At 41.2% G+C, this 19,046-nt stretch overlaps 1 protein-coding gene across 11 annotated transcripts in view; it reads right to left on the bottom strand.

The window, feature by feature from the left end:
* The window catches only part of SEMA6A (semaphorin 6A), a 126,856-nt gene that overhangs the window by 62,167 nt on the left and 45,643 nt on the right, over nucleotides 1-19,046 (bottom strand). For all 11 annotated transcript variants that reach the window (XM_070569500.1, XM_070569496.1, XM_070569504.1 and 8 more), the window contains exon 2: nucleotides 1,615-1,752. In XM_070569500.1, coding sequence (XP_070425601.1) covers nucleotides 1,615-1,714 — 100 coding nt within the window. In that variant the 5' untranslated portion in view covers nucleotides 1,715-1,752. The remainder of the gene's footprint in view (nucleotides 1-1,614; nucleotides 1,753-19,046) is intronic.

Here is a 19,046-nt window from a genome sequence, read left to right as displayed (position 1 = left end):
TTTTCCCTGACTTGGGGAGTCAATGAGCATATTTCTCCTTCCTACAGCTCTCTTTAGCCGAGAGCAGGTAATTTGTAATAATATCAGACCTTTGGAAATACCTACATCTCAAAAATCTCCCTCCCTTTAAACCTACAATCTCCTGAGCACTGGCAATCCTCCAAAGAAACTAAGGAGGGAAGAAAGATGAGTCACATATAAAAGGAAGTTGTTTTCCACTGGGGGGTGTGTGTGTGTATGTGTGTGTAAATAAGACTTGAAAACCATTCACAGGTTTATGCTGAGACCCCTGCACTTTAAACCCCTGTAGTATCTGAGCTTTACTCACAGTGGGCGTCTTATTAGAAAGCCTTGATATATTTGACTTGCAATCAAGTTTAGTATGGGATTATCTTGTGCTTTCCCCTCCATTCTTCTGACATTTCATTTACCCATTTATCAAGGAGCTTGCTAAAACAATTCATGTCTCTACTATCAAGAATTTGAGAGTCCACTGAAGTATGATTTTCAGCAGCACATTTGGGCTGGGGTCTCTTCTGTACAGGGGCACCACAGATAGATTACCTATCTCAAATGGAGATAAATAAATTCTTATTGAGGTTTGGTTAATTCTTAATAAGGAATGTTTAACCTTGAGTCAGGTGGACTCTGCCACTTCATGAACAATGATCTTGAATGACACAATTTGGTCCTTAATCGTGCCCTGACTTTTGTTCTCTCATTGCTTTGTATGTCCAGTGTTGCCACCTCACCTTTATGTAAAATTATTGCTTTTTCAACCTAGACCATCCAGCAGAAAGTTGGGCATTGATGGATCTCCCTTGTAGCCCATATTAATGTTAAACGTCTGTTTTATGGTTCGTTCAATGTTTATTTTGGGATAATGACTAGGAAAATAGATATTTGGGTAAAATGCTCTCTTTCACCTTTACTGTCTTAAGATACTTTATCTTTTGGAGAGAAGAAAAAAAACTAGCAAATTGGCTGTCCCATCCCACACACAGGTAGGGCTTTCCTACTTGGAAGAGTCAACTGACTTCTCAAATCATGTTGCCTTCTACCCTCGACAACGAAGCAGAGACCAAAAAGAAGTTATAAACAGTTAAAAAGGGTCCTCTGTGAATTCAAAGTCCCTCTACCCAAGTCTAGCAAGGATATAACTTGTAAGTTAAAAAAATGTTAATTTTTGCCCCTAACTTTAGGGACTCCAAAACAGTCTCATTATTTTCTGTTCTTGTCTTGTAACAATGCCCATGTATTAGCTACATGTGAAAATGTACAATACTGGCAATACTCAAATGATAGTGATATTCTCGCATAGCTGCTTTTCCGGCATGAGCATGGCCTCCTTGTAAAAACTGAGGCTTCACTGGCGGTATTGAGGAATGTTTCAAACCTTCACACGTGTCCCCACAACACCTCGTTAACAGACTTACAGAACAGTCATTCCACCAATTTGACTAGACATGAATTATGCACCTTTGCCATCTACACAAGTAAAGTGACTAACAAGTCTCCTATTTTACTAAGTTTTTAACTGTTGTGTTTTGCTGGCTGATGCAGGCTAAAGTGCTTGCAGAGGGAGAGAGTGAGAGTAAGATCGTGGATACTTACAGTTGCCATGCGAAATACTGATTGGCTCAGAATCTTCTGGGAAACCAGCCCCAGCAAAGTGTAGCAGTGTGAAATATAGCAGCAAGGCTTCTGACCTCATAGTAGTTCAGCGGGCAGACTTTATTTCTCTACTTCACCCTGCCAAAGAGCAAAGAAGGAATTTTTGTTTTTGTTTTTGCAAGTCAGCTTTATTCAACACCATAAAATGAAATGGCCCTGAAGATAAATTTAAGAGAAAAAGGGCCTCTGCTTCATATCTTTCCCATTGTGAATTCACTGATTATTATGTTTTACATAAGGACCCTGTATCCATTGTCACTACTCCCTCCTTCCCCATGCAGCCGAACCGTTGTGCAAAGTTTCTCCAAACCCATGACACAGAGCCTGAGTTCCTGGGTCCTGAGCCAGCTTTAGGCCATTATAGGGAGCTCCTTCAGAACTATGAAACTGCATTCCAAAAAAGGGAGAAACTGAGATAGCATTTCTTTTTTTAAGGTAAATACTTTTCTTCTTCTCAGCAGGTTTACAGTAGCATGGTATCCCCCAGACATGCTTTATTTGGCCAGCACAGGATCTTTAAAAAATTTGAAGTAGTTGTCAATATTGAAAAATTAGGAGGTTTTTAAACTTCTTTATAAAAATCAGAATATCTGACATATTGACCTAAATGACAATTCCCTTCAGGCACCACGGTCTCAACCCCAACACACAAACACACACACACACACACACACACACACACACACACTCTCACACATGCACACACCTACGACTGGCTTTGTTCCCTGCTTTCCATTACCTTGATCCCTCAGTTGAGATTTTTGCCCCCAATTTACATAATTCTATAGTGGCCTTGGACATAAAGAAAATCACATAATCTAGGTTTAAAAGGAAATAAATGGATCCTTTCAGGTTCTATGAAGAATACTAAAGGGAGAATCTGAAACCACATCCTGAAATGGTATTGTTGATTAAAAAAATCATATCTCTGTATATTTGAGTCTCAAATACTATGCAATGAAACAGTAGTGAATGAAAATGCCAGATGTACTGTTCTACCCATCTGTATTTTCTTAAAGATGCTCTTTATGTGTAGAAAAATTCTCCTAAATCTTAAAAGTAAAAACAATCCCATGTGGGGCTGCTGGATACAGTAAAAGAAGACTCATCACACAGTAAATACTGCATAATTCTCAGGCATATTTCAAGTAAGTGTTGATCTATCAGGGAAATTAATGTAAAATAGGGCTAATCTTTTCATCTTTCCAGAGTAATAAAGCCTTTGAAGTAGCCTGCCAAAGATTATCTTTTTTGAACAAAGCTATTTTATAGTAGTCCATCAATCATTTAAGATTTGTGTGTAGAAAAGTCAAATTTAGTAACTTAGATGTCTTTGAAAGTTAATTTGGCAAACAAACTGCTAACTTATGCTTTCTAGAATACCTCTTAATATTAGATACCCATGCCTCTCTTCTTCATGCCAAAAAAGCATTAACAAGTCCCAAGTGTTGCATCGCAACTTATAATTTCACAGACACAGCTGGGTCTTAATCATTTCTTCAATTGAGAAGTGCACATTAATTAATTTGCTTTATCTTGAAAATCAAAGCGGGAGAGAGGTTGAGAGAAAAGCCTGAGCAAGTCTGCATCTCCATCTTTGATGTGTAGATTAAAATTAAACTTTAAATGATTACTTGTTCACAAGGGTGATCCATTACCAAGAGACATAAACATATATTTAAAGACAGGTTAAAAGCAACAGTGTATTCATTCACTTATTTTCCAGTTCTTCCTAGTCTGGAGAACCTGAACCCAAAGGGAAGAAGCTCTCTGGTGCCCTTATTTGCTTCTCCTGGCTCCCGTTCAGTATAACTGAAAGGGGAGAAATCAGTTACAAGAGTAACTAAAACATAAACCAGACACCAGTCAGCTGTTAGATTTCACATGAGAAAGTATATGGGGAAGAGGAAGTGGCAACATTTACCAAGGGCTCAAGAGCAGTATTATAGTATTACGGGGAAGCATATTACCCCAGAGAGTTTGCAGCATGTAATGGAAGAAGAATGGAGACTCAAAAGGCTGATTCTCATTCCTTTAGAAATCTTTGGGAATATATGTTTACTTTTAAAGATGAATTTTTCTTGACATGACAAATGAGTCTCTATCTTTCCACAATTGCATTTATCTTTGTACAAAAGTCCTACAAGCTAAGGAGACAAAGTCCTGCTATTTTCTTAAGTCTCCCAATTTTAATTTTTTCCATCTTAAGATTTCATGGGTTAGATGCAAACTTCTCGACCCTAGAAGCTGGCAGGAAGAGCAATGCCTGCAAAAAGATCTATTATGCAATGCCGTCTTTTAACCCTTACACATAGCCAGGATCATGGCTGAGAAGGGTTATTTAAATATCTCCAGGTTTAAAGTAAGGCTCAATGACAGGAAAAATAGCTGTTCTCTGTGTCTTTCTATCATCATATCACCAAGTTGTTAACAAGTACATTAATGGGTGAAAGTATTCTGGCAGTACTGGTTAATCTTGGCTAGTCCACATGAACACTACAATTTTCTTCAGTTGAATTTTTGATGTATTTTTCCATTCCTAACAACTTTGGGCTCTAACCTTTGTAAACATGTAGACAATATATTTTCTTGTTGAAATGACCACTTTGTGGAGAGATCCCAAGTCAATCACATTGTCATTTCCCATCCTGCAGAACATGGGCTGGGTCTCCCTGCTAAGACCACAGCAATACAGACTACCAATAGCCCTGGAGAATAAAAACAAACCGGAACTTTCCAGTGAGTTTCAAAATCTTAACTAGTTGGGAGGCTGCAAATAAAGAGGTTCTTTAAGTAATTTTTAAAACTTTGAAAAGTGCTACCCACATATAGCATATTTATAGGCATCCACACACATTTGTTGATTTTCCTCCTTGTGACTGAGCTTATATAGGCTTCATCTGACTTAGACTTAAGCAGCTATCCAGAAAGTTAGATAAGAGGAAGACTGTCTATGTGAGAATTCTAAACAAAAACATTTACTTCAAAAGGATAAGCTTATTATCCCTGAATTTTCCATCTAATTATCTTAACCTTCCACTATTCTTTCAGCCTGAAGAGAAACGGCCTTTGTAAAATACACCATTGCTATAAACCGCTAATTCTACTCTTCCTCAGCCCACAAAATTCATGAAAACCTTAAGAACATTCTTAATTTTAATAGGCATCTGCTTAGTAAATTTATTAGATCTATCTAGGTTCATTTAAAATTAATTGTACAACTTTGAGTCAGATGGGCAAGAATTGTGTTGACTTTCTACAAACTCTGAGCCCAGATAAAAATTCTGTTACTAAAATTTTTCCCTTACAGTTTTTAAGATCAAATTGAATAATAAAACTGTGATCTGCAAATGGTGTTGTGACTACCGGCTGCCATGGGCTAAATGGACCGTGCAGAAAGTTAACTGGCTAGGAAACTAGGCTTCAGGTATTCCAGATTGAGGACCAAACAAAGGGGGCTAAAAGAAAGGTCTGTCCGAAAATCCTGTGACTGCATTCATGTTGATCACTGTTTTTTGAAATGATCAAATATTTTCAATAACTGGAGCTTCTATCCACTCCCCATCCCCAATAACCTTGTCATACAGCAGGTCACTGTGCCAGCAAAGCACGAAGCAAAGGCGATGTCACTAGAACTGGAAATGGATTCTGGAGTCAGAAAATGAGGTCACAAATTGTCACATCTGACTTCTGATTAATCAGGTTAATTTCCTAAGAGCCACTAGGATTGGGAAGCCATGACAAGCCTCCCCAGCCAGAGCACCACTCACACTTACCCCAATACTAGTTCTAATCCTCTGTCCAACTATTCCCCCAAATCGTGACCTGGAAAATTCTACTTGGGCTCACAAACTGGTAGGACTTGGCCGAAGCTGGCTCACAGAGAAGAAGAAAGCTAAATTAATTGCCAACACAGGAAAAAATTAGGAAATTTAACACGCAACTCCAGATTTCTGGCTTCTTAAAAAGAAAAAAATCAGAGATCTGGCCTTGCTGGCTGGCCAACATTCCACATGGCCAACACTCCGGAGCCGTGCAGTGGCTGCCCAAAGTAGAGGGGCTGGTCTGCTCCAGATGGAAACATTCCCACCACTTTCCATTGTTTTAGGAAACTTTCTTCACCCACTAACCTCACCTGCTGGACCCCTGAAGCTCTGAGGGCAATGTCCATACCACTCAGGAAAAGCACATCACTATTGCTGCATGAAGTGTTCTGCTTGTCTTTACCAGTATCTGCAAGTTGCTGTGTGTCAGTCTTAGCAAGTGAACCTGGTGGGACACACAAATGAATGGACGTTGCTTGTTTTAATGACCCAGTTGGGCTGCTCCACTCCCCACCTGCATGTCCATCCATAGCAAACAGTGCACAGTGCATTTGCCCTTGGACTTGCTGTATGGATGTTACTTGGGTCTGATTTGGTACAACAACAGCATCTTCCAGAATGTTGGCATCCAATGAACATTTTCATAATAAGTGGTAATGATGAGAAAAACAATTTATCTGGAAACTTGCAAATGCAAAGTGCTCTTGATAATAACTTTAAGTGTGGCCTAGAAATAAAGGGGAAATGATGGTAGTGGCCTTTTTTTTTCTTGTGAGGAAAATCATTTACTACCATGTTTCGGTAATTCTTTTAAAAAGCGAATTTTCTACTGACATCATAGGAAGTTTTAAAGGTAATCAATAATTCAGGCTGTCATTAATAGAAAGAAGGGCAGGCTAACAGTGTGACCCTGAACCAGGACACTCCATTGTGACCCATTTCCAAGGCCACGGACACCATCTGGAGGTGTGGGGTTGGAGCGAAAGGAATAGGAGTTGAGGCGGAATGGTGTACTGCAGCTCCACACAGTGGGAGGGACAATGGGAAATGAAGTTGGGAAAGGTAGTCTTGCTCTGGTGGTGATTGTATCAGGCACTCTCTGAGATTATGGCACAGGTCGGGCAGAAAAAGCTCTATGTGCTTGGGTGCATGCTCTTTCCAAAGAGAACAGGGCTGATTTTTTTCTACGTTCTTTCTTGGTTGCCCCTAAACTGCATGTGGTTTGGAAACTCTAGGGGTAATCAGTGTATCAGTGAGTGGTACTGTATTTGGCAAATGCAAGGGATGGAACAGGCTCTCTTCAACATCCCTATCAGTGGACCACAATAGGCACAGCATGCAAGTCGTGAAAAGTTCCTTGAGCCAGAGCAAAGATGCCCCAGCATGTGACACTGCCTAGTTTCAACACCAGGGCAAAGTTCAAATCCCATAAGCCGTTCTAACCTGGCCAAACAGACCCCCGTCATTACCATTTAATCAAATTCGGAGTTTAGTTGGGTTTTACACTAAGGGTAATATTTTCATTTTTATTGCTCCAGATTTCTGACCATATCATCTTTGTCTTTACAGGGTGACTATCTTTAAAAATCTGAAGTGAAATTGTTGTAAAAGCTCCTACATGAAATCAAACTATTGCTAATAACACAGGGGAGCAGAAAGAACAGAGGGTAACAAGATGGGATTTGAAGGCCTGTTTCAGGTACTAGCTGGGACCTCTGGCAAGATGCTGAGGATCTATCAGCTTCAGTTTCCTCATCTTTAGAGTGGGTAAAAGTGTCTCAAGATTGGTTGTGAGATAATGCAGATAAAACTATAGCCCTCAATAAATGTTTGATTATTCTTCAGCTGAGATATTAAAAAATGCCTTTTAATAGCTTTCCTTGGAATTCCTTAAGAAATTCTCAAGTTGGCCCCAGATTACCAAGTGGTGTTTTATTTCTTCAGTGGGAGAAGAAGCCATCTCCTCTTTCTCTTTCTCTCTCTCCCTCCCTCCCTTCCTCCTTCCAGGTCACTAAGCTTCTTATCTCTGGAGGTGGGCCTCTGGGAGAGGCAGGAGAGTCTGTCTCAAGATAACATAACTCACATTGTGTGATGTTTAAAATGTGAATCATAGCACTTACATGAGTGCAAAGGAAAATAATGAGGTGGAAAATGGAGAAAGGATCGGGAGGACGTCAAGGTTTATGGAGCACCTTGTGTGTGTGAGCAATATATGCATATTATTTTATTTAAACATCATAGCATCCCAGGGAGACAGGCCTTATTATCTCCATTTGCACACAAGGAGACTGAGGCTCAGGGAGGGTAAGTAACTTGTCCAGGTGGCACACAGTCAGTAAACACAGCACATCAGTAAAAAGGGGAAACAGGAATGCAAACCCAGGTCTATGTGACGCCAAAATTTATGTCCTTCTCAGTACATCAAAGAAAAGGGAACAGAAGGAAGGTTGGAAAGAGAGAGATGTTGGCATAAATGGAAACTGTACTTAAGATAATAGTTGAATATAGGTTGATGCATCTATGCTTACGTGGACAGAGTGGCTGAAAGTCCCTAATGGCTTCAGTAATAAAAATCTATAAAAGGAGTACACAGTTGCTTCCAAACATGTAGGCATGCAAAGGCTCATTCCACTTTATGGCCCTGTGATTGCAGGCTTAAGGTAATAGAAAGATGCAAATGATTCCTCAACCATAGTTTTAGGAGAAATTGATTATCTTGTGACACCACTGTGTTAAGTGGAATCACTTGCCTGCTTCAGCCCCCTGTAGTGATGTTTTAAAGTCAATACATCATAGAGAACAGTGGCTGTTATGAAGGGTACAAAGAAGGCTGCCTGCTTCAGTAGCTGATAGATGAACAGATGTGGACACCCTCAAGTCAGAGTAAGGAACCTTTGCCCAGAGAGAGGTGGGAGAGCAGGCGTTGGTGCAGACAACCCAGCTGGCTGAAGGCTGGAGACCCGTCTCACAGAGATCTGAACTGCTGATTATTCTTGCACCAGAGGAAAATTCCAAGAATTAAAGAGTGTTTAAACAGCAGGTGTCCTTTACTGGTCTTGGCAGCCCAGTTTCAAGGACTGCAGCATTAAGAGGATGCTACTGTCCACAGGATGCATAGCCGGGCCACAGGGAACACTTCCCAAATGGGATTAGGAACAACCTGAGTCCACTGGTCCTGGGTGAAACCTCTACTGTACCCAGTCTTCAGGGACCACGTTGGCTATCTGTTCGTGATACTGCATTGATATAAGGTTCATGCAAATGAAAAAAATAGCTCTGGCCTCTTAATAAAGCATCTGGTCTTTCTCTCCTCCTCTTCTCAGCCATTAATAAAGGCATAAAAGCACCCATTTTGGAGGAAAGGGAAATGCCACAGACCGAACTTCAACACATTTTGGCGAATGATGACGGCATTCAATGGGGTATAATAATAAACATCGAATGTATAATAGATGTTCTATTTTAGATCTGAAACCACTGTCACAAAGGAGCAGAAAAAAAAGCTGTGAATTCAGAAGTCCTTTTAGAAAACAAAATTTTTCCGGAAAAATAAAGGTTGGCTGTAAACCTATTATCTTTTGAGGGGAGAAGGCAAGTCTTATCTTTCAGGTGATTCTTTATGACAGCTTTCTTTCTTTCTACCGACATGGCCCCTACCTCCCCAACACACACACCTCTGAGCCAATGCATTTAAAACACTTTGCTTGGAGGTTTCAGATACAGTCTACTGGCTCATTAGGACTCTGCCGCTAAAGTCATGATCTTAGCAGGCCTGAAAATACCATGGCAAACGATCACGATCTCAGAAAGCTACAACAGTCCCAACCATGTTTACCCACATCACGCCCCAGATTTTGCCATCTCCATCTTTTTCAACTTTTATAATATTGGTGAACACAAACATCTGCTCCACTGGCAGAAACAAATAACCCCCTTATTTTACTGTTAAGGAAACTGAGGCCCTGGGAAGGGAAGTCACTTGCCAAACGTGGTACAGCTCAAAAGTGGCAAAGCTGGGCGGCGATTGAGGGTGCCTGACTCCTGCACCGAGCTCTGCTTACATTACGCTGCTTTCAGAAAGGAAGCCAAGACTCATTCATTTCTCCTTGGCTTGCTGCCTGATGTTCATTACTTCCATTGCCCGCTTTCCATCTTACCAATTCCTGGCTTTGTGCTGGGAGCGCAGGCTCTGTGCTAGAAACTGATACAGACAGAGATGGGAAAAAAAGGTTCCCTCGCCCCCCAGAACCTCACTCTTTAGCAGATGGGCCTGACAGCTCCTGCCCATTGTCCCAAAAGAGAACACATAAACAGACAACAATAATTTTTCAAAAAGAACTTAAAGTTCTGTGGGAAGAATACTTTCTGGAGGGTGAAGGTGTCGTGGAGGCATGCTGTGGGACATTCAGCGAAGGCCTCTGATGGGAGAAAGCCTTGGCAGGTCACATGATGGTTCACTGTGGACTGTGGAGGGGATGGAGGAGGGGCAGGTGGGAAGACAGTTTGGGTAGAAGGACCAGGTCCAGAGAGCAGGGCATTAAAATGAACAATTCCATGTCACCTACACTTTCCAACACTCAAATTAGACTGTTTCACTCTTTGTGTAGGGGATTTCAAATATCTGTCTAAAGTAACGGATGGATTTTTTCACTTCACCCAAAGTTTGGTTTAAAGAATTATAACTGAGAATAAAGATTGTATCTGATTACTTTTCCCTCCTAAGAATATGGCAGAAGAAGAAGGGGCAGAGGGAAACTCTGTGGTACTAGCTCCGAATACTGGTATTTATTCATTCGAGGGGCTCAGTATGTGAGTTATTTTTACATTATTCTCCCTAGTTTTCTATACATTTGTAATTTCATTAAAAATAAAACAGAGGGCAAAAATAACACGGTTAAATTGAAGGCACTTTTTTCCTGGCTCTTAGAAAGACATTTGCAGTAACTTGAAAGGGAGCAAACTAGAGATATTAATGACTGGAATTTTCCATAAACCTTTGTCAAAATCCTGAACTGATTTCACCTAAAATAAAGCAATTGCTGCCCTTTGACAAGACAACTCTCCCTAATAATTTCTCCTCCGTTTCCTCTCAGTGTAGTTCATAGAAAACAGAATCTCCTAGCCACAACTCTCAGCTTCTGGCTCCTCACTTGGCCTAGGATTGCTCGGGCTTCCACCGCTGCAGCGACGTGTTCTTTCCCCATTTTGGTGTGGAAGTCAACTTCAAACATGGCTAGAAAGAAAAACAATCGCAAGCCTCTCCTTTTTAAGCACTGAATTATATCCCCCAATAACAATATCACCAATCACAGATGATTGAAACTTTGACCAAACCCTACAAACTCTTATTAATTTTTTGGCAAAACAGTCTCAAGATCAGGAAGCGAGTGAAAAACACTTCCTTGAACTAGACTTTTCGAATCAGGTTCTCTGGTGTTCACTGCATGCCATCTTTCATTGTATTCCTTGTCTCTTTCAATGAGCTCTGATGCCCTCCCAGTACACTGAAAGCCAAAAATAGAGTTTATGTTTGACTACAAGCTTCTAGTTGTATAGAGAGAGACATAACATCATCTCAGGATCTGCTTCATAACAAAGCACGATATTGCTGACTGTGCTCATCAGCAGTAAAACATCTACGTACACAGCAGATTATCTATATGTGTGTGTGTGACTAGACACCTCTAGAACAGAAATGAGACGGGAGCATTATCTCTTGAATTTCCACAATTTTCGTATATTCTTTAGGAAATTCATTTCACGGATTAAAAGGAAAAAAAAGTCCACTTTATGTCCCAATGAGCTGGATGAAAAGTGCAAACCCGTACATTTAAACCTATTTAAATTTATTATTGAATTTGGTAGATATTGCTAAGTTCTTCTGAAATTAATGATATTTTTATTGGCTTTGTTCATCTTCTTTACACACAGAAAGCAGCTCATTGGGCTGGCTTAATTTTCTTAGGGCAGGGATCAATTTGAATTGGGGTGGACAGAGCACCATTCACTAGATGCCTCTTCCCAAATCAGTCAAATCCAGCAATAACACTCCCTAAAATGATCATTTTTTTCAATGTGAAATCCTACCCTCAAAATTAATAACTATTTCCGAACATCCTGAAAATAGACTTCCTTAAGGCCAACAGGAGTTAAGTTCCAGGAAACGATGAGTTTGTTTAAATGTCTGTACCACTTACCAACTTAATTCCTTACACAGGTGACTCAGAGGTCACAGTACAGAAACAGGCTTAAAGTCCTGGTCCCTGAGATGCAGGGTCAGCATCTGGATGCACTAGTTCGGTGGCAGTAGTTGTTTTTAAATCTGCCTCATGTCTCTGTAAGTTTCAAGGTGAAGAAGACTCACTTTTGTCTGTTCCTCTAGATCGAGACGAAGCAAGTTGATTTTGGACACACAGATACACAATCTCTTATTTGCAATTACAAAATTAAAAAAAAGAGTTTTTTCCTATTCATTTGGTGACAAATCTTGACCTGAACAGGTATGAGGCCATTTATATAGTCTTTGTTTATCCCTTTTAGTATGACTATTTATACATTTCACTGCAAAAATATTAGTGGGTTTGGTTACTGGATGTTGTCCCTTCTGGGGTATAGGTCCCACGTTAGTTTTCTAAAATCTGAAAAATTAAAAATTCTGAAACACATCTGTTCCAATGGTTTCAAAAAAAAGAGACTGTGGAACTATATTCCTTCATCCCTGAAGAGATTAAAAACAGGATAAAAAAGGAGGAGAAAGGAGATCCTTTAGAGCAGAATTCCAAACACTGGTTTTGCTAAACCCAGGAGCTCTCTAAATATCCCACAGTGTATTGTCAAATTCTCATAGAATTAAAAAAATGTGATCTTATTTTATTTATTTTTTAAAACATACATCATATTTTACTAGTAATTCAGAGATTAGGAAGTGCTGACTGAGTCATCTAGTCTTAATTTCCTCTCTTCTGTGCTTATAATGACAAGGTTCCAGGCTCCTATCCACACAAGAGACGAACAAGAACAGGTTTCTGCAAAATGAGCGATGTCTCAAAGCAGAGGGTGATCGTGGCAGAGAGGCTCTCAAAGCCTCTCATGGCTAAACAATAAAATCCAGCAACAGCAGAAGTGACTGCCTCACCAGGCTCAGCAGCCCCCCACCTAGGTGAACTTCATTTTAACTCCCATCTGACAGCCAACTCCACGCAGTTGAGCACTCTCTCTTCTCTCTGTGTTAAATGGGTAGACTTCACAGGCTGTTTTGTGCAGTTGGTGGTGGTTGCTCCAAAAGAATGTCCATAACGTCTGCAGCCTATAATCTTTCTCTCCCCCATGGAATGACCCTAGTAATGGCTTCTTCCAATCCCTGTAATCAGAGGGAACTGTCAGCTGGCAGTATCTGCCCTCTACTTTGTTATATGGACCTGCCTTTAATTTTCAATTACCTGCAACTTTCTTTTCATAGGTAATACCAGTAGGTTGAAGAATTAATTAATAAAATGAAGAATTTGAATTTCAAGACTCTTTTGGGAGGACAACTGTTATTCTGGGCAATGGGTGGGGGTGGCAGAGTTGGGAACATACTCTCTTCCCTTCCTCTCTGAGAAGCCCCTCTGCAAACTGCCCTTCTCCTTTCTTTCTCACAAAATGGACACTGGGCATCAGGCACAATGGTAATCAATTCTAACTCTGAGATAAAATGGAGGCAAGTGGTTAATAGCAGATAACCTGGACACAAGGTTAATCACTGCAATCCAAATTATCTCGGGGGTAAACAGCACACGGTTATCACCAATTAACCTCTGAATCTAAAAATAAATAAATAAATAAATAAATAAATAAATAAATCACAATTCCCATAATTAATAGCCCAGCAGACAATCATTGTAATTACAATCTTTGCGAGAAAGACCAGAATCAGGGGGAAAAGCGAAATTATCCAATAAGCTTGAGTGTGACAGGCAGAAACCAAATTAAAGTGCTGAGGGTCAGACAAAAGGGAGGCAATAAATCAGAGAGAAAGCGAGTGTGAGACCCGTGCCCAGCCCAGCAGGCGTGCCCAGGCAGCTGGTCACCCCAGGAGAGCACGGGGAGCTCTGCACGCACATGCTTGCCTTTCATGGGGAGGAAATGGAAGCCCAGGAAAGGCAGAGATGGCTCTGAAAGCTACTCATCCCCTGGTTACTGGAAAGCACAGAGGTCCATCCATCTGGATCATCCAGGCTTTTACTAGCAAGGATTCGAAGGTCTGAGCAGTGAGATGGAAAAAACACAGCTATGGAACACATGGAGAGGGAATAAGGCATGCACTTCTGTTTGAAAGGGAGATTCCCCAGGTTCACTTTGAGTAACTGAAAGACTAAGGCAGAATAATTTTCTACTCAAATAGCAATATTCTTCCTGTTCCATTAACATAGTCTTCATCTCTCCAAAGAGTAAAAAAAGAAAAGTCATTCTGAAGTGTTATGCAAGAATAGGCAGATGTGTTCTTTGCATATCTATTTAATCAGCCCTTTCCAGCAGCACTAAGACATGAAAGAAGGGCCGAGTGTGCTCCGGAATCTTCAATGAGGAGGGAGCAAGGTGCTGCATGGCACCTGGGCAAGATCACCCAAGCTGGGACATTGCTTAACCACCCGAAAGTGAGGGATATAAGGATGCCTCCTCCTTTCTCAAACAAAAGATATCTTTGAAGGCTGAGAGTCACTACTGGTAATTTTTCCATTATTTTGCAAGTAATTCTATTTCAAAGGAGCTTTGCTTTTGTACATCATTGGATTACTTCTTTAACGTTTTGGGAGTTACCAATAAGAACATGAGCCATGAGAAAATATTATACAAGTGTGTGGGCATTGAGAGGAGTTTATTTTCCATGTTCAATAAAATAAGAAACTGCCTTTGCTAGTGGTCCACCATCACTCACTCACTCGTTCATTCATTCACTCAAGAAATGGGTAAGTCTAATACGTCAAGCAGGGCCTGTGCTGGGGCAGTGGGGGATAGGGAGGACATGGGCTCAGTCATGGGTTCTGCCCTTAAGAAGTCCCTAGACCGCTGTGGGAGATAGTACATGAGCAGCTATAACAAAGTAGAAAGCAATATGAACATAAAAAGAAATATTAGGAGAGTTCAGACAACTGAGAGAACATCCAGATATTGATTTTACAACCCAAACACATGCCCGATCTGTCCACTTCTCTACATGCTACCTCTGATTGTCTGAGCCACCCTCACTCCTGCCTGGATGACTGCGGTAGCTTCCTAATTAGAATCCCTACTTCCACTTGGCCCTCCATCCACTACTCTCCACACAGCAACTGATGGTCTTTCAAAAACATGGATCAGATCACGTCCTTCCCCGCATAAAACTCTGTAGTGACTTCTTATGGCATTTGAAACAAAGTTGAAACCCCCTATCCTGGCTGCAAAAAGGGCCACCTATCTCCCTAACTCCATCTTGTTCCATTCCTGCATTTTCCACCCTGCTCCAACAGCCCTGCCTGGCTTTCCTCAAACACACAGCTCTCATTCCTGCCTTATGGACTAGCTGCTCCCTCCACTTGGAATAATCTTTCCCTCACCCCAGTCTTCATGTAGCTGCCTCACTTCTGTCAATCAGAACTCAGTTAAAATGTCACTTCCTTAAATAGGCCTTCCCTGACCCCCCCAAATAACCCAATGCCTTCTTTTTCATCACTTTATTCTATATTTCTGTAATGGATTTGTCCCTAGTTCATATTTCCACATTTGTATTTTTATTTGCTTTTGTCTGTCCCTCCCCTCCACTAGAATGTAAGCTTTATACGGGCAAGTTTGTCTTGTTAATTGTTGTATCTCTATGTTCTGGAACAAAGCTTTCTACACAATGAACTCTCAACATATATTTATTGAATAATGAATAAATGTTACCCCAAGAAAGAGCATCAGAATAATTTTTGACAAGTCAGTGTTAAAAAGAAAAGCGGAGATGCAAGGAGTAAGGATAGGCATTTTCAGATATTTGAAGAGAAACCTGGAAGACAGTTACGAGGGCAAAACTAAGATCAATGGGCTGAAATTATAAGGAGATAATTAATGCTCAAAATAAGGAGGAACTAGGGGGTGGGCCCATGGCCTAGTGGTTAAGTTTGGCATGCTCTGCTTTGGCAGCCTGGGTTCAGTTCCCAGGCATGAACCCACACTACTCCTTGGTGGCCATGCTGTGGTAGCAACCCACATACAAAATAGAGGGAGACTGGCACAGATGTTAGCTCAGGGCAAGTCTTCCTCAGCAAAATAAATAAAATAAATAAATAAATAAATAAGGAGGAACTTTCTAATAGTCCCAGTAGCACAAACATGGACTAGCCTACCTAAGGGGATGGGAGACCAGATGAGGGCTGGGGTGGAAGAAATATTGTCCAGGGGAGCTAGACATCGGATGTGGGGCTAGACTAGACAACATTTAAGGTCCCAATGGAGAGCCTGACTGCCTATGATTCTTGGATCCTCTGACAAGTCCTTCCTGCCACGTACTGAGGAAACACTCCTTAAAGCAGGAAACTACAGATGGTCCAGCAAAATCCTGCTGTTGACTCAAGCTCTTGCTGGAGGCTGACCATACAGCTTTGTTGATGAAATAATGTGCCCAGAATCAAACGAGCAAAGAGAAAGTCCTGAGGCTTTGGCCAGGCCTCATTCATTCAGGATCTCAGTTTGACCAGCTTTGTACAGGCATTAGGTCGGCAGCCAAAAAGTGTAAGCAAAAAGAGAGAAGGTCATAACCTAATGAGTATCATTGACAATAACCAAGTCTTTTGGGGTGGGAACATACAACACCCATGCTGCCCACTTCTTCCCATCTCTGCAAAGCTCAGAGAAGGTCTTGAAGTGTGGGATACAAAGTTAACCTCTGGTGTGTGGCCTTCCTGGAGATGAATGTCATCAACTGGCTTGTTACTAAGGCTCAGTTGCCAATGACATACAGAGCCCAAGAGATGATTTAACTCTGCTCTTGTCTCAAATCCCTTCCCAGTGACTCATAACTTTCTCCTGATACCAGAACAGCTGGGCCAGCCAGCTGGAGAGAAAACATACAGATGTTGCTGTCTGGAGTTGGAGGGGGCTATGGGGCTGTCATCTGTGCAATCGGTCCAGAATGCCTCAGTGGGCTACAGAATAGGGGTGTTTCCCCCTTCGCAGACAAGACATGGGTGGAGACGTCGGCTCTGTCTTGAACCATCTCTCATCCTTCAATATATGTCTTTGAGCAGAGAAGGCTACAGCTCCTCTTCTTTTGCGACTCAGAGAAGTTTTATTTCTTTTGGGAATATTAGATCCTTGAGCCAATCCAACTGGGCAAGGTATGAGAGATGGTACTCTGGCCAGAACGTACCACTCACCCAGATGTCTGGGCTTAAAACAGATCTCAAATTAGAGAATGTATGAAAGGCTGAGAAGTTAGAGGAGGGGTGGAGGTGCGGGGCAAGACAGAGATGACCTTTGTTTCTGAGAAAAGGATTTAAAACAAAGGCATAAAATTAGATTAGTTGATTATGCACCAGAAAAAATATGAAATATACGTGTAAAATCCTCATTAGCAATGGCTTGCTTCAGGCAACATCTTGTACATTGAAGGTACTTGTTAAATATTTGTTGATTTTGATTTAGTAGCTTTGATTATTTTTAAATATCAGCACATTGAGTTCTACAGTGATTGTAAAAGGAGCAATTTTTTTAATGAAAATTGAAATACAAGCCAAGTCTGACTGATTTTTAAAAAGTGTTGTGAATATTTCAGTTCCATTACACAAGCAACTAGTAACAGTGGTTGTCTGAGAGGGAGGACTGGGCGTCAGATGTGGGAAGGAAACTCACTTTTTATGTTGTACTCGTTTACGCCTTTTTGAATTTTTTTCTTGTGCATGTGTTTCACTTTTGGAATAAAACAAAACTAATTATTATTTTTTTTAGTCTATGTCTCCAGAGGCAATCCTGGAACTCAGGCCTATTCATACCTGCCAATTCCCATAGTTTTTCCCAGGATCCCGTCCCTTCACAATATGTTCAGCCAATGGTAATGTTCCAGAATACAAGATGAGGATGAGGGAAGTTTATAGGCATTGTAGTGTCAGTAGTGATAACTTCAGTTTATCTCTGACCCAGGTGGATATATATGGTGGCTGGTAGTTTATACAACACCATAAACCCACCCGCATGCCATATGAATGGCTGCCTCATTTATTAGCTTTGAAATAAAAATGTAACAAACTCAGAAAGCAGGGTGCAATGAAGTCAGATACAAAGAATCAGATGAGGTCAAAGCAAATACTCTTCATATTTTTTATTTCATTTTCCATAAACAAGATTCCAGTGCTGTGTATGGAAACCTTTTTTCCCTTCTATTTGCACATTCATTTCTGGGCAGGCTCCTGCTGCCGTGTTCTCTGGCATCACTGCCCCTTCTTGGCATTCATCTCCTGTGGCAAAGGAAGGCCAGAGGCTGCTTCTGAAGCATCCCCAAAGGATGCCTGACTTTTGAGAAGGGGAGTGAGTGTTCTCTTCTGGGAATGGTCATCTTAGACTATCCCAGAGAAGTGGGGCCATTGACTAAACTAGAAAGAAAACAAGACTTGATCAGATGAGCCGAGAGGGCAGAGTGGAGAGCGACCCACTGTACTGGGACAGGATCCATGGAAAGTATCCTTCATCGTATCCCAGCATCCCTTTCTGGGAGGTGAGCTACAAGCAACGATCTCCTCCTTTCTCTTCTTTTTACTCATTTATTCAGCAAAGACTGAGCTAGGTGCTGAGATACGGACAAAAGCTCATTTCTTCCTCATCAGTTCCCCTTCTCCCCAGAGTCCATTTCAACTTCTGTGAAGTTGCTTCTCTCGCTGGTTGGGCCGCATTATGCTCCTCTTCTTGGAGCTTAAGGCCTCTCACTGGGGTGGGAGACAGTAGTTTCTCACTCCAATTTCAACTCCAACTTGAAACTTGGAGGCAAGTGCTGCCCATTGCAACACGCTTGTTCTCTTGTCCTCCCTCCACCAGTATATGCTGCTCTGTCCATAGGTAAATGCAAAATAATAGATCATAGTGTGAGTATAAACCAGGGGTTTCCAAACTTGCCTGCACATTAGAATCGCCTGGAGAGCTTCACAAATTAAGGAGGCTCATGCCCCACACCCAGAGATTGTGACTTAACTGGCCCTGGGGTTTGACCTGGGCTTTGGAAATTTTAGTAGATCCCCAGGTGACTCCAGTGAGCAAGCAAGTTTGAGAACTGCTGATATAAACACAAATGGTATCCAAATTACAATCCTAATCCCTTCCATTTCAACGCCTTTAGCTACAGCCAGGGATAGTTAATCAAGATTCAAAAAACTGGTACTTGTGCCAGCTGCATGGAGTGCCTTTTAAAATTTCTACGTTTGCTTTGTGCCCACCTACCCTCGTGCCAAACCACTAACAAAATATAATTTAGTCCATTAAAAATTACAAGGAGCCATGCAGAAACTTCTTTTCCAGCATGGGGCTTGCAAAGTATTTTTAATGTAAACACAGACAAAAGGT

Source organism: Equus przewalskii, chromosome 13 (genome assembly GCF_037783145.1).
Source record: "Equus przewalskii isolate Varuska chromosome 13, EquPr2, whole genome shotgun sequence".
Classification (NCBI taxonomy): domain Eukaryota; kingdom Metazoa; phylum Chordata; class Mammalia; order Perissodactyla; family Equidae; genus Equus; species Equus przewalskii.
The sequence above is the reverse complement of the archived record's forward strand: the minus strand, read 5'-3'. Positions and strand labels throughout refer to the sequence as shown.